General features: G+C 50.2%; 10 protein-coding genes across 10 annotated transcripts; 4 read left to right on the top strand and 6 right to left on the bottom strand.

Moving 5' to 3' along the window:
- Positions 1–38: 38 nt before the first annotated feature.
- Positions 39–998, bottom strand: BDV59DRAFT_197752 (RTA1 domain-containing protein; the record flags this gene model as incomplete). The annotated part of the gene is made up of 3 exons (XM_073692997.1): positions 39–475; positions 531–779; positions 836–998. 3 exons carry the CDS (start codon positions 996–998, stop codon positions 39–41), a joined length of 849 nt encoding a protein of 282 aa, XP_073552220.1.
- Positions 999–4284: 3286 nt separating this feature from the next.
- On the top strand, positions 4285–6344 carry BDV59DRAFT_208333 (FAD/FMN-containing protein; the record flags this gene model as incomplete). The annotated part of the gene is made up of 7 exons (XM_073695183.1): positions 4285–4672; positions 4740–4848; positions 4907–5058; positions 5113–5360; positions 5422–5878; positions 5939–6149; positions 6209–6344. The coding sequence occupies exons 1-7, from the start codon at positions 4306–4308 to the stop codon at positions 6342–6344; spliced, it is 1680 nt and encodes a 559-aa protein (XP_073552219.1). The 5' UTR covers positions 4285–4305.
- Positions 6345–6668: 324 nt separating this feature from the next.
- On the bottom strand, positions 6669–7781 carry BDV59DRAFT_197750 (NAD(P)-dependent alcohol dehydrogenase; the record flags this gene model as incomplete). The annotated part of the gene is made up of 1 exon (XM_073692996.1): positions 6669–7781. One exon carries the CDS (start codon positions 7779–7781, stop codon positions 6669–6671), a length of 1113 nt encoding a protein of 370 aa, XP_073552218.1.
- A 306-nt stretch (positions 7782–8087) lies between these two features.
- Positions 8088–10122, bottom strand: BDV59DRAFT_167758 (uncharacterized protein). The gene is made up of 3 exons (XM_073687973.1): positions 9857–10122; positions 9719–9799; positions 8088–9664 (listed from the first exon to the last, which is right to left on the bottom strand). The coding sequence occupies exons 1-3, from the start codon at positions 10034–10036 to the stop codon at positions 8219–8221; spliced, it is 1707 nt and encodes a 568-aa protein (XP_073552217.1). The 5' UTR covers positions 10037–10122; the 3' UTR covers positions 8088–8218.
- Positions 10123–10272: 150 nt separating this feature from the next.
- On the top strand, positions 10273–12369 carry BDV59DRAFT_167756 (Leucine Rich Repeat domain protein). Its single transcript, XM_073687972.1, has 6 exons — positions 10273–10354; positions 10412–10506; positions 10572–10706; positions 10765–10875; positions 10922–11046; positions 11095–12369. The coding sequence occupies exons 1-6, from the start codon at positions 10342–10344 to the stop codon at positions 12284–12286; spliced, it is 1671 nt and encodes a 556-aa protein (XP_073552216.1). The 5' UTR covers positions 10273–10341; the 3' UTR covers positions 12287–12369.
- Positions 12370–12507: 138 nt separating this feature from the next.
- BDV59DRAFT_167755 (indoleamine 2,3-dioxygenase family protein) lies at positions 12508–14456 on the bottom strand. The gene is made up of 5 exons (XM_073687971.1): positions 13828–14456; positions 13445–13758; positions 13229–13389; positions 12869–13171; positions 12508–12800 (listed from the first exon to the last, which is right to left on the bottom strand). The coding sequence occupies exons 1-5, from the start codon at positions 14319–14321 to the stop codon at positions 12585–12587; spliced, it is 1488 nt and encodes a 495-aa protein (XP_073552215.1). The 5' UTR covers positions 14322–14456; the 3' UTR covers positions 12508–12584.
- A 781-nt stretch (positions 14457–15237) lies between these two features.
- Positions 15238–16051, bottom strand: BDV59DRAFT_167754 (protein PET117). The gene is made up of 3 exons (XM_073687970.1): positions 15872–16051; positions 15580–15806; positions 15238–15527 (listed from the first exon to the last, which is right to left on the bottom strand). The coding sequence occupies exons 1-2, from the start codon at positions 15965–15967 to the stop codon at positions 15636–15638; spliced, it is 267 nt and encodes an 88-aa protein (XP_073552214.1). The 5' UTR covers positions 15968–16051; the 3' UTR covers positions 15238–15527; positions 15580–15635.
- Positions 16052–16190: 139 nt separating this feature from the next.
- Positions 16191–17163, top strand: BDV59DRAFT_167752 (uncharacterized protein). The gene is made up of 6 exons (XM_073687969.1): positions 16191–16291; positions 16348–16386; positions 16440–16473; positions 16532–16540; positions 16593–16693; positions 16768–17163. The coding sequence occupies exons 1-6, from the start codon at positions 16289–16291 to the stop codon at positions 16939–16941; spliced, it is 360 nt and encodes a 119-aa protein (XP_073552213.1). The 5' UTR covers positions 16191–16288; the 3' UTR covers positions 16942–17163.
- Positions 17164–17399: 236 nt separating this feature from the next.
- BDV59DRAFT_167751 (triglyceride lipase) lies at positions 17400–19197 on the top strand. The gene is made up of 9 exons (XM_073687968.1): positions 17400–17741; positions 17828–18068; positions 18123–18132; positions 18246–18336; positions 18387–18425; positions 18478–18607; positions 18659–18886; positions 18947–18981; positions 19042–19197. Exons 1-9 carry the CDS (start codon positions 17435–17437, stop codon positions 19065–19067), a joined length of 1107 nt encoding a protein of 368 aa, XP_073552212.1. The 5' UTR covers positions 17400–17434; the 3' UTR covers positions 19068–19197.
- A 184-nt stretch (positions 19198–19381) lies between these two features.
- BDV59DRAFT_197743 (3-hydroxyacyl-CoA dehydrogenase family protein) lies at positions 19382–21432 on the bottom strand (the record flags this gene model as incomplete). Its single annotated transcript, XM_073692995.1, has 2 exons — positions 19382–20160; positions 20748–21432. 2 exons carry the CDS (start codon positions 21430–21432, stop codon positions 19382–19384), a joined length of 1464 nt encoding a protein of 487 aa, XP_073552211.1.
- Between the last annotated feature and the right edge of the window lie 1884 nt (positions 21433–23316).

The following is a 23316-nucleotide window of genomic DNA, read 5'->3' as shown; positions in this document are numbered from 1 at the left end:
TTTATTCTTGAAAAGCTGCAAATATCTAATCTACTATATTAAACTGGCATGGCGACCTCACACACCTTCAATCCCCCTTTGGTGGTCATTACTCGCCCCCGTCCCAACAGACAGTTTATCTGACTCGGGTGGATGACGACAAAGATAACGAGCACGGCGAACATCAGAAGCCCATCAAAGATATAGATATAGACCTCTGTCGAGAGCAGATATCCGTCCCATCCCTGGAAGTACTCCACTACACGGAAGATGGATCGGATCAAGATCAGGATGCTGGAGACATGCAATGCATAAAGATGCCTACGCCAAGGGATATAGGAGTCGACCGATTGCGCCGTTGGATGGCGTCCGATCCGTTTCTGGAAGACGATAGCGCTAAAGAGGAAGAACCCGAAGAAGATGATCTGCACGAAAAGACCGCCCAGGATGACGTTCTCGCCTGTTTTCTGCGCGGCAGTGACCATGAGTCCAGCGCCTGCTTTACGTTAGTCGAATATCGCAAAAATTTGCATTGGTAGAGATCAGCTTACCGGACGCCTGCATCAGGAAACTCAGCACATCGCCCGCCACAAAGATCTTGGTCATCCAGTTTACACGAATGAGTGATAGCTTTTCCCCCTTGACGAGATAGATGATCCGTCCTAGCTCCATGTATATGCTGGCGGCATAGAGGGCGGGTGCGACGAGTAGTAGCGTGCTTTGCATCACATACGGACCGAGCGTGAAGTTGGGAGCTTCCGACGAAGACATGGCACGACCTATGTAGCCAATAAACTCAACTGTCATTGGTTAGTCCTCGGACTTTACTCAATGGAGTGAAGTGCGAAGTTCTTACACCATCCTCCTATCGTGATAGGGATGAAGAACCAGGTTCTCGTTCGGAAGAGATGATAGGTATGTAGGATGGTGGTAACGCCAAAGAGGATAATAAAAATGACGGCCGCAGCCATTGATGGGGTGTACTTGTAGGCCACCCAGCCGCTGAAAGAGTCTGCCATTGTGATGTGCTGTATGTGGTGGCCAAGTACTACCAAAGAAGTGTATGGAGGACGAACTGAAGTAGACGATTCTCTGTACAGCAAATGGATGTCCATTTGAATCGATAAGGGCAATGGCCATTTATATAGCGCGACAGATCCTGCATATCCAGGCACCTTCATTTGGTTCCACCAACTTCACTTGTTGATCCGTTGACGGCAACCTTCGTATATCTCGTACTTACTACCCAATCTGGTAAAGACGCAGTCGGGCTCTCTCCGCCGCCCCGCCACAGTTAAGCATATTCTTATTTAGCGGGTTGTTCGTATTATCTTCCTTATACGGTTAGTGCTGGTGGCCTCTAGATCATGGTTCTATTTACGGAGGAATGAAATATCTTATCATTCAGACAACAGAGAATGCTACTTCCGGAATATTATCCGCAGTATACAATCCTTCGATCTCTAATAGGAGGCGGCAGATGCAGGGCTCGGCCCGGATTATATTGAACTCCAGTTGTACGCGATTACCCCTATCCAAAATCCAAGACCTCTCAGGTTTGAACCGCGCGTCGTCGCTTATGGAATGGGAAATGAGAATCCAACCGGCCTGGGACCCTTTATTATAATGACTTGGATCGATGGCAAGAAAATATCAGACGTGATGAGACAAAACGATCTCCTTGACAAGCATGACGTTCTGGATCCCGCCATCAACCGCGAGACACTCAAGACAATGTATGGAGAGATGCCGGATGTTCTGCTCCAGCTCTGGGGGCTCGAATTTGACAACAATGGCGGCATTGACGAAGACGGAATGACTGGGAAGCCAGTTGTCGATGGGCGACCCTTGACTCGGAAGCTGAACGAATTGGACTGAATGACAGTACCCCACGAAGGACTTACCATACATCCGTCAATTACATCGCGTCGCTCCTGGAGCTTCAGTCAATACACCTCGAGCAACAGCGCAATAGCATTTATGACTCCCAGGAGTGCAGGGAGAAATATGCTTGCTGTCAGTTGATGAAAGCTACTGCGCTGAATTTCATCCCCAGGGAGGACTGCGGGCCCCCTTAAGCTATTCTGCGATAATCTGTGCCCCGAGAATGTGCTAGTAGATGACTCATTTCGGATTGCCGGTGTCCTTGACTGGCAGTTCAGCTATGCAGCTCCTTCTCAGTTTGCAGCAAGCATTCCTTGGTGGTTACTCTTGAGGCGGCCTCATTCCCCTGTTAACCAATATGGCCCTGAATCTTTCTTTGGGCTCTTTCTCCCAAAGGCTACGCTATTCTGGGAGGCGCTGGGGGAATGAAAGAAACCCCATGATTTGACTAGACAAGATCACCTCCTGTCAGTTCGGATGCGTCAGTCTATTGAAGATAGATCTGCATGGTTCACATCTGCATCACATATGGTGGCTTCTGTTGGTCTTCTTTATTGGGATTTACTCGATGAATATTGCTGCGGGGCAAGGTTAAGCATGGCACTCAGAGTCCATGCAGTTACAACACCGCAGAAATATATAATCTACGGGAGCACTTCGTTCAATTGAAGATTGAACAGCTTCAAAAGTACTATTAATAACTCGGGGAAGATAAGGACGTGAGCTACGGCCAGAGCCGCCTCTCCAGCCGATAGCTGAGGGTGACCACAGGTATGAGATCCTACGCGACCTTTTCTTTCATTAATTACTGATTATCGTTGGCGCAGTATCTGGTTTTTGAAAACAGATGATTCTTAGGAGATGTTCTTGCTAGGTTGACCGCTGGGTTAGGTATCATGCTTTTCAAGAAGTGGGCAGAGGTACGCAGATGGTAGGTAGTAACGAAAGATAGCCATGTCCTGGGCTACATTTATGGAGAACAAAGTGGGCTATCACATTTTCTGGCGGTTAATCAACTGTCTGCTGACCGCGGCCTCAACCCTATACCTTTTTCCCGTGCTGATGGCCAAACGCAAGCACAGCGGGCGACGGCTTTCAGTTAGGTACCGTCGCTTGTCGTTTTAATTAGGTGAGCAATCTGCTGCCACTCGCGAAGGGCGGTAAGATGTGCTACGGGTCGTTCTTCCGAGTCATCTTACCGTTGGTGCTCGGGAGTATGCGGTCTTGCTATGGGTACCTATGAACATTCCTGTGCAAACCTGCTGAATCCCCTACGACTCCAACGAAACATTTCCCCCCTATCCCTGGAGTTACATAATGATATCCAAAATATGCCGATCATGTGGGTTAAATAATATCTGACCATCTACTCCCAAGCCATCTTCGAGCTGCCCCCTAGCGAGCCGGGTTCGATTTAATGCCTACTATCGTCGCCTACTATCGTCGGAATGGTCGTCTTGGGCTCCACGCTCCGTGAGCAGTAGTCGATCTCAATCAATCTTCTGGCCTCCACTTTATGGAGCTCAGCAGCAGCGGTTTCGCTTGGTTGATATCCGTAAGACCATCGCCATGCATGCTCGACTCCGCATCATCATCGCGGCCGGGAATGGGTAGCTGATGACAGCGTTGTTGCCAGCGCTGCAAGCACTGTTTACATCCAACGACCTCTGATATGTCACCAGGCTCATGAACTACATCTGTAGCTTCACGCTCGTCTCGAGAGTCGTCATCCTCTATATTTTCTTTGATCAGGCGGTCTCGATTCGCAGCCAGTCCATGCATGGTGGTGCCTAACCCCGCGCCAGCAAGGCATTTGCCCAGTCGTTCAACCTGTCCGTCCGCGAGAATGTGGTACAGCTCTAGATGCAATATCTGCAGGCAATCTGGTGGAGAGCTATTACCTTGGCTCTTCTGACCTGGTGCTCGTGTCTTTACAGGACGAGGGCGGTGGCTTTGGCGATGCCTCTTCCACATCGACCACCGCCTCGGAGGAAGAAATTCCCCATGAACGTAGTTTTTCAGTCGTGAATTTTATTCTGTAAAATAGAGATGGACTTTCCACTCTACGGATGGGATCATGAAGTTGCGCTTCCGGTTCGGCCATCAGGATTCCCATGAGTAGTAGTAGGCAGCCCCTCTGGGTTACAAGACGGACATTGTCCGACATCCTTGCTGTGGGCTACTACAATCGCCTGTACTGAAGGTCTGAAGGATTAGGATCTCCAGACTGGCAGCAGAGCCATCGTATTCGAGGGCTCGGCGTGTGTAAGATTTACGCCAAGAGCCGTGGCCATGATGTCCGAATCGGGAAGGTCTCGTACTCGGGTATATCCAATTCGTCACGCAGGAGAAGCATAAATAGAGTCAGTTGGGAACAGAAAAGCTCTGTTTGTCTCAGCGTAATTTCATTCAAATGACACATTTGCATTCCATTCTACCACTATGATTATTCCAAATCCCTCTCAGCTCGTCCTAGCAGCGGGATTTATCTCCTCTGCAATAGGGGACACATCCACCCAACCTCGACGTCGATGCGCATATGGTGACAGATGCTGGCCTGACTCCCAAATATGGGATAACTTTAATTCGTCCATTGATGGAAGATTGATTCGTTCCATGCCTCCAGCTTCTGTGTGTCATGTCGAAGAATACAACGCCAGCCAATGCCGCGTTGCAAAGGAAAGTTGGCTGGATAGTTCCTGGAGAACAAACCAGGCAGGGGCACATTCGGCAATCGTATGGGAGATGGGAAAATGGGGCCAATGTGGGATCAATACGCCGGTGGAGGCCCCATGCGACCAAGGAATTGGTATGTCGAATGTCTTGTTGATATTTATCTTAGCCATTTTAACGATGGGGATGTTTCTATCAAATAGTTCCATACTATTCAGTTGATGCAAGGTGTACCGAAGACATACAGAAGACTGTGAAGTTTGCCAGTTCAAAGAACCTTTTACTCGTGACGAAAAACACGGGACATGATCAGTAAGGATGACTGGTCAGTTCACAGAAGGTAAACATTTTTTACTAACAGCTTTGGTAGTCTCGGTCGATCAAGTGGTGCTGGAGCATTGTCGATCTGGACGCATAATCTCAAGGGTATCGAATGGCATGACTCGTTTGTGCCTCAGGATGCTCCTTTAGACGTGCATGGCATTCCGGCTGTGACATTACAGGCAGGAGAGCAATGGCTCGGTGAGTATCAGTGTTCTTATTGACTCTGTTTCTCGTACTGAGTAAATGGTGCAGATGTGTACAATGCTGCCGCTGAACGCGGAGTACTGGTAGTTGGTGGATCGGCTCGAACCGTCGGCGCTGCTGGGGGATATGTACTGGGTGGAGGTCATTCTCCGTTTGCTCATTTCCATGGCCTCGCTGCGGATAATCTTCTAGAGGTGACAATCGTATCCGCTGACGGAAAATATCGAGTTCTCAATGCCTTCACCAATCCTGACTATTTCTGGGCTATCCGTGGCGGCGGCGGAAGTGCATGGGGAGTACGTTACTTGACCTGATACATCGGACTTGGGTAATGAAACAATTCTAACGTGTACTTAGGTCATTACGTCGGTTACATATCGAACGCACAAAGTTCCGGACAGCCTCCTCATCGGCTTTGTGCAGCTGAATGCCTCCAGTAAAGCCAGCTATAAACGCGTTGTCGCCGAGAGTCTGAAGGTACTGCCGACTGTAACTGACGCAGGGTATACCGGATATGGAGACCTGACGGGGGGCTTCACGGCTATCTTCGTGCAGCCCAATGCCACAGTTGCGTCTTTTAATCAAACATTCTTGCCGTTTTTCAAGCTATCGCAAGTTCCAGGGGTATCTGGCGCCGTCGCTGCGTTTCCGTCGACCTGGGCAGGGTATGTGGAGAGCTTCCTGAGGGATCCTAACATCGGAACCAATATACAAGATACCTCTCGACTACTGACAAAGGACGTATTAAATAAGAAGGCTGAGGATTTGGCGGATTTCCTATACGAGAACCGTGATGGTGCAGGATTCAATTTCAGTATGACCGCGTCCCCTATCATATCTTCTATACTTGCTGACGCGCAATTCTCTACTGTAGTTGGTAAAGTCAATAATGATGAGCGGGACAACACCGCCGTCCATGACATTTGGAAGCACAGCCATGCCCTTCTGAGTGTGTCAACAAATTGGAAGGATAATGCAACTAATTCCGAAAAATCGAAGAAGCGCCAACACATGGTTTGGCTAAGCAGGCAGTTGACCAAGATCGTTGGAAAAGACGGAGGCACCTATGTTAATGAGGCCAATCCGTAAGTACGACCTCGAGTGGACCAAACCTCCTCCTCCAGCTGACCCGATATATCTCCAGGTATGAACCAGAGTGGGAGAAAGTGTTTTGGGGAGTCAAGTACGATCGACTGTTGTCCATCAAGAACACGGTTGATCCCACCAACCTGTTTGTTTGCAATCGATGTGTTGGGACAGACATTGTGCTGCAACCATAGTAGGTCTCTTATTAGGGAAAAGGTTGTTCTTGAGGAAATACTGGATCCTCAAGATCCATAGTATCTTGAACTGAATGATCCGGTGTGCCATTGGCTTTATTTTGTTAGGAATCTTGTCTGGTTCATAATCGCCATACAGCCGATTAGTTTGAAGCTATGTACTTTACACCTCGGAGTTTGGCCCATACCATGGAGTCGTATATACAAGCGTGAGGATACCTTCTCTACATCGGTTGTATTGTCGCTGCCACCTTTTCAATATTCTCTTCGCTGGGTCTCTCAAACTCCTATTAGTATGACACAAATCTAGCTTGGCGTCGACTATCACAGCTTGGCCTGCACATCATGATTGCACAGCACATACCGATACCGTGCCTTGCCATCATGCATATCTACCAGGGCAGCGTTAACATCTTCCATAGGCCGTTTTTGAATCCACGGCAACACCCGCTTCTGCGCCGCCAGCTTCAACATCTGCCTGATATCCTCCGGGGACCCGATATTCGAGCCCGTGACCTTGACGCCCTTCTGGATTAACGAGAACGCCCTCAACGGCGGCAGCGGCTGCTCAGGGGCGCCGACCTGCACAAACACACCATCCTTCTTCAGCAACCGCAGATACCCCGACAAGGGCATATTCTGCGACGACACCGTGCAGATAATCAGGTCCAGCGAGCGCGAATATGTCCTCGCCCAGTTCTTATCCTCATCCGTCGCGATGAACGTATCTGCCCCGAGTCCCTCCACCGCATCCCTGCGCTTACTCGACGTCCGCGAGATAGCCACGACTCGGTCACACTCAAGCGCCTTGGCGAACAACACCCCCATGTGTCCCAGCCCGCCGATACCCACGATTCCCACGGAGCGGCCCTTGCCGGCGCCGTATTTGCGCAGTGGCGCAAAGACTGTCACCCCGCCGCACAGCAACGGCGCGGCCTCAGCGGACGGCAACGCCGCGGGTATTTTAACCGCAAAATGCGCTGGGCCCCGCCAGAGCGTCGCAAAGCCGCCGTACGCCTTGCTCTTGTCCGCGTACCGGCTGTTGTACGTGCCCACGATGCGCGGACAGTAGCTCTCCTCGCCATCTGCGCAGGCTTCGCAGTCCGCCTTGAGACAGGACATGCTCTGCGCGCCGATGCCGACCCGGTCGCCGACGCGAATCTCTCGCGAAGCCGCTGACGAGGCCAGCGTGGGCACGCCGCTGCCAATGCGCACGACTGTGCCGACAATTTCGTGGCCCACGACGCAGGGGTAATCCGCGGGACCCCAGCCAGACCGCAGAGTGTGGATGTCCGTGCCGCAGATGCCGCAGTGAGAGACTTGTACTTCGATGTCGGTGTCGGTGAAAGGTTTGGGCTGGAAGGTGGTGAATGTCAATGGGCTGGTGGCATCGTGGGCGACCCAGCCTTGGTAGGTGTCTGGCGATGTCGGCGGCATTGTTGAGTCTCTGATGTAGGTTGATATGGAGGGTATTTATTAGCTAACAGCGGAGTAAAGATCAGGTACAGAGGACAACATAGAAGGAGTGTGGAGTAAGGGTAAGGAGATGATATACGAAATGCGGAGATGCGCATGCGGTCCGAATCAGGAATTGCCGAGGTTGCGGCGATGCTCCATGCGACGGGCAACTCCTATGCCGAACAATTATAAAGCTTGCAAGATTGATCGACGACAAAGAGTCTACAGGTACCAAGGGAAGATTGTGGCGAGTATTAAGGTATTATTATCAGGGCAAGGGAGAGCCCGGTATCACACGCTATGCACTCGTATCTGCCATATCCAGAAACAAAAAGGACCAGTATATACACATGCAGAAAGGGTATCAAAGCAGAAACTTCCCAAAAATACTGGATTGCAAGGGACTGTAAATCAATTCAACACGTCGGCATCCCCATAAGCTCCCCCAGCTCGTCGCTGGTCAGCGTGCTCCTCCTCCGGTCATGGTTGCGTTTGCCAGACGCCTTGGCAACGCGGCTCCTTTTGCGGCTCTCACTCTCCTTTCGAGCTTGTTCGGCAGCTCGAGCTTCACTCTCGGCGGCTGCTAACTTTTGAGGGACACTTACGTTGCCCGGGGTGCGAGGCTTTTGCTCGGTCTTGGGCATGCCCTTCGTACGGCTTCTAGCCTCGCTCTGTGTCGGACGGGAACTCTGGGGTTCGGCCCTTTTCTTCGATGGCCTGCGTGTTACCGCATTCGATCGGTGGGCTTTGACAGGGAGGGTTTCATCATCCTCTTTGCCAGACTCCTCCGGTGAGTCCGGTAGACCAGACGAGAACGAGACTTTTCGTGGGGATCGTTTGGATCGGATGTTGTCGCTCGTTTCTTTTAGAGCCCGGTTGGATGACACTTGAGCCTTCTTTGGTTGCTGCACATCATCTCTGCCTTGATTCACCAGGCTAACTTGATCCGCAACGTCTTCGGCGTCGGGATCTTCGAAAATGGGTGATCGCATTGGATTGTTTGCATCATCCATCGAGACATCCCGGGCAGAGTCGACGCTGAGGTTCAATGTCATCCCCATGCGTAGTTCCTCTGCCTGGATCGAGCCACCTCCATCGGCGAGACGTCTGTGCCAGCCATCCATTAATGTGACTGCTTGTTTCCAACGGCCCTCCATCTTCTCCCAGCCCTCACGCAGTCTCCTGATCTCCTCATCCCTTACTTCCACCTCTTCGAGGGGCACGAACGAAGGGTTAGTTAACAGGGTTCTGAGATGTTCGAGTACCCTGTCCATTTGGGTGGAGAGCTCTTCACACGAGGCGGGAAGCGAAGTCACCGGACCATGCGAGGACTTGTGGGTTCCGACACTGGCCGTTCCGTTCGAGTACTCATCTTCCCCCTCCACCTCAGGTAATCCCTGCAGGTCCTTCAATGTCTGAACGGTGTTGCGCGCGAGCATAATCAAGCTGTCGTTTTCGTCGCTCAGGTTCTGGCACAGTTCGGTGAGGAAATCGTTGGTTTCCTGTCGAAGACTATAGCCTGGATTATGGATGCCTTCTCCACCGGAAGAGAACTTCGCTTTGGATGTCCGGTCGGCTGCGGGGTTTATGTTGATAGTTGTCACCCCCAGGCCTTCCCGCTTCCCACGCTGTCGGTCAGCCAGGTGGGACTTCAACCGGTGCATTTCCAGGTCACGCTTGCGGATGTCATTTGCGCACTGTGCGCGGACTTGCTGCATGGTAGTCTTCGTGCGCTGCACTTGTTCCTTGAGGCCTCGAATGGTGGAGTCGGCATGCGCGACGTTGGTCTTCAGGGTCCGTTCCTGGGCTTCAGCGAGGGCCAACGCACGGGTCAATTCGGAGCCTCTCGTCTTGAGTTTTTCCTAGCTCTCTCTTAGTAAACTCCGGCCACTGTCGACAGTCAGCAGGTAACGTACAATTTCAAGAAGCTTCTGTGAGCCTTCGGTGCGCAGAGCGTGGATTGTCGTCGCTAGATTCTCCCTGTGTTCTGCCTCACGCTGTTGAACCGTCAGCGTGTTGCTTGAAACAGCAGCATATGGTCGTAGCCAACATACATCTCTCCTCAGGACCAAATCATTCACCAGATTGATGATCCTCCCCATTGTCGCCCCAGTACCACCTTCATCGTTCTCCGGTTCAGCAAAGTCGATCGGTCGTCCATTCTTCAGCAAACCCCGGGCGAGGAGCACATTATTTATATATGTAGATGCTGCCTGCAGATTATGTGGCTCCATGGCTTGCCTGCAAGCTGCCTCGATCGTCTGAAGGAGATGGGGAGAGAAGCCTGTCGTTGGATTAAAACCGCAGTGATGGTCGACCGTTCGTTAGTTTGATCGGGGTTGCAGGGATTCCAAAAGGGGAAGAAAGTAAACACGGGGCGGTGGGGGAGTCCGCAGCGACCACTTGCGCAGAGTGGCGGAACTGGAACTTCCGTTGCCCGGTGGACTCGCCGCAACGGGTTTAATTGATCTCTGCTCCCCGCGTCGCGCGTCTTCGTGCATCACCGTCTGCGAAGGGGATATGCGTGGGCCTGTGCAGTATGGGCTCTTTAGGTGCGTGTCCAAAGAGTTCAGCATCATCAGGATCCCATTAAACTGAATTTCTCGCAGGTTTGGCGCGTGGGGACCCCACAGCGTTACAAAAACACGGCCAGAAACTATACCTTCAAGGCCGATTTGGTGCGGCTATCGAGGTCTTCACGGAGGTACTGTCCTCAATTGTGCCTGTCTTGTATAGCTATAGCTCCGGTACTCATGTAGTATGATACAGGCCTTGGGGTTCAAAGATGTCGATGTACTTACCGTGCTCGACAACCGCGCCGGCACCTACTCGAAGCTGGCTCAGTATGATCAGGCCTTGAGGGACGCACGACAAATGATCAAGACAGATAAGGATGACGAACGAGTAGGCACTGCTCATTACGAACCACGACTTGCTTGCTCTATACTAATAGCCCGGTTAGGGATACCTTCGCTGTGCAAAGACATTGATCTTGGATGGTAAACACGACAAGGCTCTCGAGGTCTACGAATATGCTCTGAAGTCCCTTCGCCCTGATCATCCCCGTCGCAAGGTTGGTATTCCCCCCGTGTCCGTTCGACTCATTCTGATTTGCGCAGGTACTAGAACAACTTCACAAGAAGCTCCACGAGCGAACAGTTGCTAAATGCCACGATCCATTCACAATCTTCCCATTGGAGGTTGCAACCATGATTCTGTCTCACTTTAGCTTCAAGCAGATTGTGTAAGTTGCCAACTACCATCGTCACTACATTCTAACATCGTCCTCTAGGGCGATCCTTCGGGTATCAAAACAATGGGACCGGTTTCTCTCGTCAATGCGAGATCTGTGGATGCGCATAGACCTGTCTGGTGCTCGCGGGAAGATCCATTGGTCGTCGGTCCGTGCCTATATCAACCGATCCAAAGTCATGCTCACCTCAGCGGTGGTGACGAACCTGTCCGTTCCATCTACCAAACGGGTCATGGAATTCTTCAGTCGATGTCCCCGACTAGAAGACCTCGAAATCTGGACCCCATTCTCTTGCCAGGATTTCTACGAGCTATACAAGAACTCCAAGCGGCTGAAGCGCCTGATGGTCTCCAGCGACATTCCTGTTCCCCAGGAATACATCGCCAAGTTTCTCGCAGCCTTGCCCCTCCTGGAGCGCATTGAAATCTATCAAGCCAAATCTTCCCCCCAATCCAAAGCAACCTGGCCCTCCACCCTTCCACATCTACGAAGTATCACTTTTGGTACAATCGAGCCCTCCAGACCGTCCAACCATGTGCCTGCACTGCACATCCCTTCTCGCGAAGATGCCTCCCGTCCTTGCCCCATCACCAATCTCGAAGAGCTTCGTCTCAACTCAAATCCACATGTATTCATCCCCTGCCCTCCCACCTTCAATCCCTTCAATCTCCCGCGACTGCGGCGCTTGGATCTCAGCGGCATGTATATCGGCGACGATTTCGCCCTCCCGCCTAGTCTCCAATATCTCCGCATCCGCGGCGGCGCCGGCGCCGACGAGTTCCCCTTCTCTAACCTCCACCCCCTCCAACTGCCCAACCTTCATACGTTGATTTTCAGCGACGTACCGTGGGTCACCCATGCAACAGTACATGTTTTTCTGGAATGCAAATCCCCTTTGGCCGTCCTCCACGTGGATAGCTGTTTCCGCATCCTGGGGGGTCCCTTCGCCAAGCTCATCTGCGAGCACGCAAACAAACTCACGGATTTGAACGTGTCGCATATCTCTGGCATCACAGATGCGGTTGTCGAGTCGTTCTCCAATAATCTGATGGACCTCAAGTCTCTTGATCTGGGCTATACCGAGATCACTGGCTGTGCGATCAAGACGCTCGCTGATACTAGAGGAAGCGGCGGTGCACAAGTAGAGCGTATCTCCGCGCGGGGATGCGAGGGTATTTCCTTGGATGCTGTTGCATACGGACGGACAAATGGGATTGAGGTTTTTGCTTGAGGTTATATATTTCACTTTTCGGATTGTGTCAATTGGGTGTTCTGGTATGCTCAATGTTAGCTTAGTAGACGGTGTTATGGATGTTTCGGGATCTTGGACTACCTAATCTGGGGATAGGAAATTACATCGGGCTACTGGGGCATTGGAGATATTAGAATATTTTGAGTGTCTTCCGTCTGGCTACTCTTACCGCTGGGCTAATACATAAAAGATTTTGCGTATCCATTCTTAGCCATGGCCTGTCGCCAATCAGTCTATTCTAGACAAGCGTTCGAACAATACAATTCATATAATCTACTCAAACGCCCCTCTCTTTGCACCATCTCTCTACCTCGCGAGCCAGTTTCTCCCTTTGGTCACGCACCATCTCCATCATCGGCTCAACCTGTTTCTGGTAAGCTGCATCATAGCCCGTCAGACCATTGGCTTGTCCGGAACTCTTCTGCGGCGCCAGATAGGTATCGTAGACAGAGATCATCATATCCATAACCGCCGAGAGCTGGTTAGGGAGCCACTGTATGCGTTATCAGCACATAAGTCTAATATAGTGGGCAGGGTAAGAAATATGAAATCAAAACGTACCGTCACGATGGGGCTACCGCCGGTGGCGGTGGGGTGGGGAGTGCGTCGGATTATGTACTCGCGGGCGAACAGCCAGTGCCGCCAGCGGAAGCTGCGGACGTGGTTCAAAGTCTTGAGGAAGAGGATGGTGGTTTCGGTGTCCTTGATGGCAAAGTCGAAAACGCCGACATCCTGGGATTTGGCGTTCATGTGGGCGAGGAACTCGCGGTGTGGGAGAGGTCTGTAGGCACGGAACTCGTGCAGGATCTTGGTCAGGGGGGTGGACGGCATGGGGATCTGGAGGAGGTGGTCCAGAAGGGGGATCTGGGGTGATGTTAGTGGTTGGGCTTGAGGATGGGACTCTAGGTCGAAGGGTATTACCATGCTGTCGTTGGCGCCGCTCTCGCCACGGAAGTAGAGAGGTTTGTTGTCGAGGACCCCGTCATAGACCACGCCGTTCGGGAACATGGATTGAGAGGTGATACCGAAGATGAAGACGCGGAAGGAAAGGTACTCGTTCGGCTTGGAGTTGGCCCACATGTCTGAGGTTTGTTAGATTGTGTTGACAAACAAGGGACGTAAAGGAGATCTTCTCACCTTCCATCGAAGCCTCAATCTTCTCCATAGCGGTCAGGATCTCCCTGAAGCCATTGTTGACGTCAGAACGAGGACCACCCAGTTCAAGCGTGTCGACGACTTTGACAGCACCACTGATCAGGTGGTTGGATTCCTTGACCATGTCAACGTGGGTGAGGATGAAGCCCGCCTCGGAGCTCTTAGGGTCAAGGCCTCGTTCAAACGCCCGGACCAGACGGAGGTTGTCATAGACCAGGCCTTTGGAGGGATCCTCCAGGGTGTAGTTGAAGAGGGAGTACGCAGCAGCGTAGGACATAAAGGGAGGAATATCCAAGCTGACAGGTGGTCAACAACGGAAGCGTATATGAATATGATAATAAGATAGGACAGGTAGGGTTGCTTACAGCTGGGCGCATCGATACATGGGACAAGCGACGGCCTTGGGAAGGAACTCTCTCCCCAGACCATAACCATTATCTGGGTTCTTAGTCCAGTTTTCCCAGCAGGGTTCAAGTAGGTATGAAGATGCTAGGAAGGAGTAGTCCCGGAAGACTGCGGTGACAGCATAGAGGTCAGGAGAGCCATCAGCTGTGACCAGCTTGTCCACCTCGGCCGTCAAGTCGGGAAGTTCGGCTTCCACCGCAGGCCCTAGCTCATAGGTGGCCAAGAGACCCGGGGTTCCGTCGGCCTTGACAACGGGAAGACGGTCAAGCAGGGACATCAAAGGCTTGAAGACATCAGGCAGCTTGGTGGGGGACATGATGAAGGGCAAGAAGCCGTTCGAGGTGGTAATGGTGAATGGGTCCAGGGACCGGGGGAGTTGGGCTGGGTCATCATGGATATGAGGGAAACGCTTGAGGGTGGTGGTAGAAGTAGGGGAATGTTTGGTATGTGTCATGGTGGAAGAAGATAGGATAGGAGAAAGGAAACCTGATCTAATGCTAAGGAAGAAAAAGGAAGATGCAGTGTGGTTGATATAAGACAGAGGGGATAGAAGATGACAAATGTGGAAAGAGGATTTGTGGACTTCTGGTTCCTTGGAGGCAAGAAGGAAGGAAGTGAGTTTGGCGGAAATCGACCAGCTTCTTATAACATTGTGAGGCCGGTATCAATTCCGGCCTCAAAGGCGCCATTACGAAAGAGATGGAGAAAACGCGTGGAGACTAGCTTTTCGAATGTAACTTCCTGAGATTAGTCCAGATAGCGTTCTGAGACAAAATATTGAAGCTCTTTAGAGGTAAACGGCCATCCCAAGGCCCATTCCCGCATGATCTATAGACAGGAAGCCTTGGAGATGCGATCTATATCGAGGCTTGGCAAAGGAGGGTTTACCAGCGTCACGGGGACACGCTAGGCCTATTCGGGTGGGTTCTCTGGTCGGGCTCTCGGAGTGTTTCCCCAAATTTCGACAAGATAGAGGGTATAGAAGAGCTCCATATAACCTGCAGTACCTATAATACTACCATACGTAAATTCTGTACCAATAATCCACGTTCTGCCCGGAAATCGTGCTTCATTGCGATGACATGCCTCCCTCAAGCACTTTATATCTCACCATCCGCCAAGCCTTCTCGACGAACGGTTCTGTCTCTGATTGGCCCTCCCGTCTGGATCAGAGCGTAATTAGGCTTTATTAGCGCCCAGAGGCCGGAATTCTACCGGCCTCCGATAATAGCCGGCCTGCTTTTATGTGTGTCCAGGTGACTTTTATACTTCTGCCCATCTACGGCAGTTGGTGCAAGTACACATCCTACGATTGAGCCCGCGCGTTCGAACTGTCGGTGTGACTTATACTTTTGGCTTCTGGTCAGCGTGTTTAATCACGAGCTCTATTGGACGTCTATCCATCGGGACCACTGCGCCGAATCCTATATACAACGTGGCCTTGATGCTTTCAGTCAAAAACATTCATTCTACCGTAGATCCCACGTTCGTCATTACTCGACCCAAGTGAGTCCGCACAACGCCAGTTGAAATATCTAAGGTAGAAGAGACTCAAGATGCGGCTCAGTAGCCAAAACAGACGCTTCAGTCGTATACTGTACATGTCGGGTATATCGTACACAAGCTTATCTATAGTCAACGCCAATTGCATATAGACAGGCTAGTAAAGACGTCAGAAAAACGTTCAGTGGAGCGGGTAGGCGGTGACTTACGAGCACTAGGGTCATGATGCAACAATGCTCATCGCTTTATCAGTCCTTCCGATTCGCTATGACCCTTGGGCGTGATTATTCCCGCCTGATTGCCCGTCGCCACTAGGAGAAACGTGCTGAAGCTTCAGATACTCCTCTTCAAGGCGCTTCTGCATTTCGAACTCGGCCTGTCGCTCCTGTCGAATTCGTTGCTTTTCCATGTCTCGCTCGACACCTTTGTGCATAGACTAGAGTAAAACACGCCAACAGTCAGTATAACCGGCTTCAACCAACAAATGCTAACCCGACATACCGCTTTCTCTTGTTCCTGTGACCAGTGCACAAAGTAGACGATTCCGGCCGTGCCCAAACCAGTGGCGGCCAACGTGAGTTTTGAAGCACGGGACATTGTGGAAGATGATAGATAAAAACAAGGCAGCTCAACCCGTGAGAATCCCGTGGAATTGGTCCTCCGCAAAAGACGTCTTGGAGCAGACTCGCAAACTCGGGATCATCCCATCGGAGCATCGGCGACGACCATGTCCGCGGCGGTGAGTGACGGCAGAACCCCGACCGCCCAGGGGGTCATCCATCATTCGTGGCGTCGCGGCAATGAGACGGTGCATCACAAGCTCCACGACTCCACCTTATCTGTCTTCTGTCTCCAGGTCACCCTTCACGCCCTCGTTCCACACCCCCGCCCATTTCTTTGGAGGGCTTACCGGCGAAGATGGTGAGTTTTGTCGGATCCAGTGATGCGACCGGCCTTGCTAACAGCCTGTCCTATAGTCCGCTCAGAACTCCGCAGGCATTCAGACCCTCCTCGATGTAGGTCGTCATGCAATTTGTTGAATTATCTGTGAATTGACATGCTCTGGTAGGCCGAGAGAGAGGCTCAGAAGATTGTCCAACAAGGTTCGTCCCCGTTGCTCCTGTGCGCTCGATCCGTGTACTGACCTCCCCGCCTTTGTAGCCAGAGAGTGTATGCTTTTCACTCTCCCCATCGATGACAGGTCCTAACTCCCATCCTGCAGACCGTACGAAGCGAGTAAGGGACGCCAAGTCCGAGGCGCAGAAGGAGATCGAAGAATACAGAAAACAGAAGGAGGACGAATTCAAGAAGTTCGAGGCCGAGGTGAGCTCCATCCTCATGCGCCAGCCTGTTGTCTCAGACCCTACCAGTATTAACGCTACATCCCTTCCCTATAGCACTCGAGCGGATACAAGAAGGCCGAGGAGGACGCGAATAAGGAAGCTGAGGTGAAGCTCCAGGAGATCAAGCAGGCCGGCAACGAGAAAGGAAGCAAGGTTGTGGAAGATCTCATCCATGCTTTGGCTGATGTGAAGCCTGAGCCCTCGGAGAAGATTGTGTCCAAAGCATAGAGCAGGGTATCTGCTTAGAGCCGTGTTTCGGATGGAAGGTATACGTTTGCCATTTTGTTTTGAGCTGTGAATATAGTCCTCTTCGTTTTTCGATTCCGTGTGAGTTCTGATGCTTGTGATCGCTTCTGCTGTCCTGGCCGATTCTGTATGCATATTAGATTTGGTCTTCTGGACCCTAACGAGAATATGATGGCTGTGATATGCCCTCAATGAGATCTCTCCAACATCGCGTTTTTATGCAAATGCCGTCATTCCTTAACGTATACTAAGAAGTAGACGGATGTAGTAATATCAGCTATCAAAGCGCCATTATCATTGAGCCTAGTACCGTATGTATCAGGACATGGTATCGCTAGAGACCGGCGTTTCAGCCTCAGGCATCGACGGCTGCGGCCTTGCGTCATCGGACATGCTTCAGTTGCCAACATTCAGTTACCATATCATATCCACCTAGTGTCCATACACCCATCCCAAGGAGAGTGGACGGTATAAGATGGAATTTTCGATTCCACGGTTACGAGCTAGGTTATTTGTCCGTCCCAGACTTCAGTCTTGCTATCCTACGACCCTTCGCCCCTATCAGCAGGGGTTGCACGGATCAACGCGATTATGCAGCCGAAAGTACAGAGCTGGGGGAGCCAGCAGTCAACGTCGAATACAACGTGAAATGGATCTTCGTAAAAGCACATGTGTTTCTTGTCGGCAGTATAGTCAACAAGGCCCGGGCAGACTTGACCCTCGTCTGGAAGATCTAGGCAAAGTGATCAAAGAGGAATATGCAGTGATTCAGGAGCACTATGGTTGGTTTCGTCATTTCCCTCAAAATTCCATATCCCTTTAAATCTCTTTTACTTGAGATTAAGATTAACCTAACATGTTATTATAGATACCCCCAAACATCCCGTTGTCCTTGCGCACGGCCTTTTAGGATTCGACGAGCTTCGTCTTGGAGGCGCTTATCTACCGGGTATCCAGTATTGGCGCGGTATCAAGGAGGCACTCTCAATGAAAGGTATCCAAGTTATCACCTCTACGGTACCGCCTTCGGCGTCTATAGAGACGCGAGCTAAGGAACTGGCTCGGGACATTGCCATTGGAGCTCGAGGAGAACATGTAAATATAATAGCGTAAGTTCGTTCTCAATTGGTCCGCATTGCATGCTTATATCTAACTATAAGCAGTCATAGCATGGTAAGCCCATCTAAAGGTCTATGTACTTGGCTCCTAGTTAACATGGCGTCTTAGGGGTGAGATACATGATGAATACACTCCACGATACAACGGTTTTGTTAATTAATAACCGAAGGGGGTTGGATTCTCGCTATATGATAAGTCGATTAAGACCCAAAGATTTCAAAGTATCGTCTCTAACAACTATCGCCACGCCCCATCGAGGTACGTTACCGCACAGCTGAAGAAATTACAGTACTTGCTAAGCATCCTAGGTTCTGCGGTTGCCGATTATGCGTTCGACAAAATCGGGGGTTTGTCAGATCCATTCCCTTACAAGAATATAAACTCACTGCAGCCCTACAGATGATCGCCTTGCACAGGCGTATTACGCGCTCGAGCAACTGAAGGTTGAACATGGCGCATTCAGCCAATTGACACGGAACTACATGGAGAATACGTTTAATCCTAACACCCCCGATGTTGAGGATGTCCGGTTTGTATCCTCCTGTCCTTACATCCAGATCGACAGCAGCTGATTGTGCAGGTATTTTTCATACGGGGCGGCCATGAAACCGAAATGGTGGTCTGTCTTCCGATTATCCCACCGAATTCTCCAGAGTCTCGAAGGTCACAATGATGGACTCGTCAGCGTGGCAAGTAGTCGTTGGGGTGACTACAAAGGGACTCTGGCTGATGTGAGCCATCTGGACTTGATCAATTGGAGCAATCGATTGAAGTGGCTGGTTGGAGAGATCACCGGGAATAGAAAAAGGTTTGTTATGACAAAAGCATCATTGTCGTTGAAATTTCATACTGATATTTATCTAACCAGATTCAATGCGATTGCCTTCTATCTTGCCATTGCTGGTATGTCCAATTTGATATCTCACCTCAGCCTACAACATGAATCACGCTGACTATCATTAGATATGCTAGCGAAGGAAGGTTTATGATGAGGAGCATACGGAAGCTCTTCATACGCCTGGAGATAATTACATAGACTTCAAATTTTTCTTTAAAATCATGACAGGAAAGCAGCATAGACCCCATTGTTGTATCAACAAGATCCTTCCTTTGTGTGACACTGAATAGAACAACATTTCCATGGCCCTGGATACACTTCCATCTGAACTTGTCGGGCCCCGATAGCCTAACACCCAGGACCCCAATCATGATCAAAACCAGATCCCTGTCGGTATGGATTTGAAAACATCCGACTGTCAACAGAAATAACAACCAGCGCCAACAGAAAAAAGTACCCCCGAAGCTAATTACCATGGAGTCTGTGAAAGGTAGCCTCGAGCTCAGATTCAAGGAATGCCCTCCCTCCAAGGTCCTGGGAATGTTGTTCCATCATGGTATCAACGACACGCGTGGCTTCATAGTAGGGAGATCTGGAAAGCAAGTGGTTGCGAGTAGTCTGCATTTCACTGATCAGCAACAACACTGTGCGAACCATCCGTCGGTGGTTAATCTCGTCCTCGTAACCCTGACGGATAACGGTAATGGCAGTATCAACCCACGAGTGACCTGCGCCGTGCTCGCCGGTGGCGTTTGTATTCCCACTGACCGGTCGAGATAGCATAGAGCCATCTCCAATGCTATGTGCCATGCCGGTCAGCTGTTCAATGATAGTCCCGAGAGACTGGAGGCTCGGGCGATGGTCATGCATTTCGTGGGAAAGCTGTTCAACGCGACTGGTGCAAGCTGAGGCTGGCTCCTCATGCTCAATCGCAAAGGATGGGCTCTCAATACGTGGCGCGGCGTATTCCAATACTGCTGCATGGCTCCGAGGGCGCTGGCTGCTGGGGACTGGAGTCATGCCAGGCTGGTTCATCGCCTCAATTTCCATGTCCATATCATGGGACGGGCCTTCGGACTGGGGATAACGGGGGAAGTGGGCACGCTGCCTATTTGACCGGCTTCTAGCATAGGGCTCGTGCCTCCAACCGCGGGAAGCTGCGCGACGGGCGTGACGAGGAGTCTTCTGGACCCTCTGGTTTCGATTATGATTGTATTCCATCATGTAAAATTCGTATTGGGGGTCTACAGCGTGTGTTAGACATTTAGATGTATCGCGTAAAGACTATGAACCGGTTACATATGGTTGACGGAAGGGGTCAATCAGAGAGAAAAGTGGGATAAGAAGAGCTGTTAGCAAATGATCAGAAAGGCTGCACATAATAATGAGGGATACAAATGTTACTTCACATCTATCGCCATGGCGATGAGGTGGTGCCGTGATTCTAAGTAAACGGTACGAGATGAGTACTATCCATGATCTATTGTTTATAATGTGCTGTGAATTCTAGTAGCTTCTTCATGGATGTCTCTATCACAATCTCGTGGACTACTGCATTTCCTTAATTCTTATATGTGAGTCCGTGCAATTATAATATGAACAAGCAATTTGATGATCAGTGTTCGATACTTTGTCAGATCAATAAAGTGAACATCAAGTCAACATTTCATACTGACATATATTTAATTCATCGTCAAGCCTCCACCAGTCTTATATCCAAGATTTCCTTCATCGATATAATGCTTCTTCAACCAATCATTCGGTCGAGAGTCAAGTCCTCTCTCCTTTATATAATGGTTCTCGACATTGTACACCGTATCTAGTCCGGCACGATCCATCATCTTGAAAGGCCCGACATCTGCATGGAACCATCCTTTGAACATTAAATCGATTTCTTCTGCCGTTCCCACCCCATCTGCCATGGCGTGCAGGCATTCTCGCTTGATAGCTGCCCATACCCGGTTAAAGACAAAGCCAGTGGATTCAACTTTGGCATGGATAGAGATAAACCCAGCTTCTGTGGCTTGCTGCATGAGAAACTCTATGAGAGCCTGATCCGTTTCACCACAAGTCATCACCTCAACATAATTCTTTTCTGGGGGCATGTAGTAGTGAGTATTGCATGCGCGGTATTTATTGACGACACGCTCCGCGATCTCGCGAGAACGGTAAGATGACGAGTTGGTGGCGAGAATACAATCGGGCCGACATAGACGATCCAATTCCTCGAAGACTTTGATCTTGGGTTCGAGAACCTCAGGAATGGCTTCAATGACCATCCACGCGTCCTGGACCGCATGTTCAAGGTCCTGGATCGGTCGGACTGTTCCGTGCGTCTTTCGCCCAAGCCTGTCCATCTGCTCCGTGATTGCTTCCTCTATATAATTCATGGCATCTTGGACTACAAGTGGTTTTTTATCGTGCAGGTTCACGTTGTGGCCGGCAGCCGCCCACATCATACAGAGTCGACGGCCAAGAACACCGCCACCTACCACAGCGATAGGTCGGTGGGACATATCTGGCCTGGTCCAAGGTGAAAGTGATCCCATGTTTATGATTTCTTAATAGGATTGGAAAAGTAAAGAATACAAAAGGGTTGAAATAGTCAGTCTCTCAGGTGTCACTAACCATTCATATAAGCTTCAAAATACTACTTTAGCAGGTGCTTGCTACAATATGACTATAAATGCCTCCCAAATCCCGCGAGCCGCTAAATGTGGTAAAACATCCAGAGGTGGTAAAATGTAGGAAACCTAATAAACCTGCTAAGTTACTGAACCAGGTAAATCTACTGGACCTACCAAACTTGTAGACTACCGAGCCTAGGAAGCCGAAACCTGTTGGTCCCAATCTGAGCCCCTCAGACCTGCCCCCTCTGGTACCTGGTATATCCGCTAACCTGCTGACTTTGCCCAAGTTGCACAATATATTACCTAAAGCAGTGGGTCACATTACATGATAGTCTTTCATAGTAACAAGCATGTTACATGTCACTTTAGAATCACTGACTCATTCAAATTCCCTAGATAGGAAAGTTTTGGTGTCATTGTGCTGTCATTTATAGTATCGACATACGGGTAGAAGATATCGAATCTAGCAGCAAACTAGCTTGTACTCCACTGGAAATTAATCCAAAACCGAAGGGCTAAGAGAACGCATCCCGATCATCGTACCCCACTTTTTGAGGTCCTGTTCATGGAACTAAGACGATGCTCTTGGGGTTTCAGAGCTCCAAATCTTACAATTTTCGAATGGATACGCAGCCTCCTGTGGCATCCTACCAAACCAGTGGTTTATCACCCATCGTTGACCGCTTAGCACAATACTACTTGGATGATAACCGAGCAGCTTTGCGAATGGCAAATCATTTGCCGAACGGTGGGTTCTTCATAGCCACTGGACGTCATTACTATCGAGATGGCTACTTGAATGTGGGGTAACTTTTGGCCGCTTAGGGGTCAATTTGGTCCATCAGTTTGCCTTCCCCATTGTGAACATAGCCAGTTGTATCATTCACGGGGAGGGAGAGATGTACTCCGTGAAATAACTCACCGATGTACCAGTCGGCGTCTTCTCTACGAATAACTCGTATGAGTGCTACCGAGGTTCTTACGGAAGAATGATGTCTATTGGTTTCGGACGCGAAATCCTGAAACAAACATCCATCGTACCTGTCTTTTTGATAATGCTTGAAATGCAACTCGTCACATCACATATTTCTGAATGTAGATTCCTCTTTTCTCGCCGGGCCTTCATTGCAGAACGCGACGCCTTTGACCAAAGACCAGGCCAGTCTTCCGAATTATCGATGACATTCCGTACAGTAATAGGGGCTTTGGTACCCCGATGCATGCTGGATGGGTAGTACGAGAACCTTCAGATACGGAGAGGCTACAGCTCAATCGGCATGGATGGGAGATTATGTTTGTGCTGCGGCCGCAGGACAGCACAGTCACGGTTTCGTAACTACGAGCAGAACTCCGTTATCTGCTTTCCATCGCGGATCTACGCCGCATACTACTGACTAGTGGCCCTTTTACGTGGGGACCATATTTCCAGGAAGACGGAAAGGACTACTATAGTACCTATTATTCCCGCAGCATGAAGACACCCCGTGCCAGTACCTTGATGTATGTCATGGAGCTGGATGTAAAACAACAATGGCCCCAATTTGTTTACTGGGTCCCGTACAATTCATAAACTACACGATCAATAGTAATAGCTATGTAGCTTACATTACTCCGATTTTCTTATAAACTCATTAAGTAATGGTAGTTAGCCCGCAAATCCCATATAATTTACTTGTTCCAACTTCATCACCAACCTCAACTGATTTCGTTGTTAAACCAATGATGTTAAGCATCTCATCCTAACAAATATTCATATGGCGGTACCAGCTT

Source organism: Aspergillus ambiguus, assembly GCF_047715705.1.
Source record: "Aspergillus ambiguus strain CBS 117.58 unplaced genomic scaffold BDV59scaffold_2, whole genome shotgun sequence".
Taxonomy (NCBI): Eukaryota; Fungi; Ascomycota; class Eurotiomycetes; order Eurotiales; family Aspergillaceae; genus Aspergillus; species Aspergillus ambiguus.
This window is presented reverse-complemented; position numbering and strand designations above follow the sequence as displayed.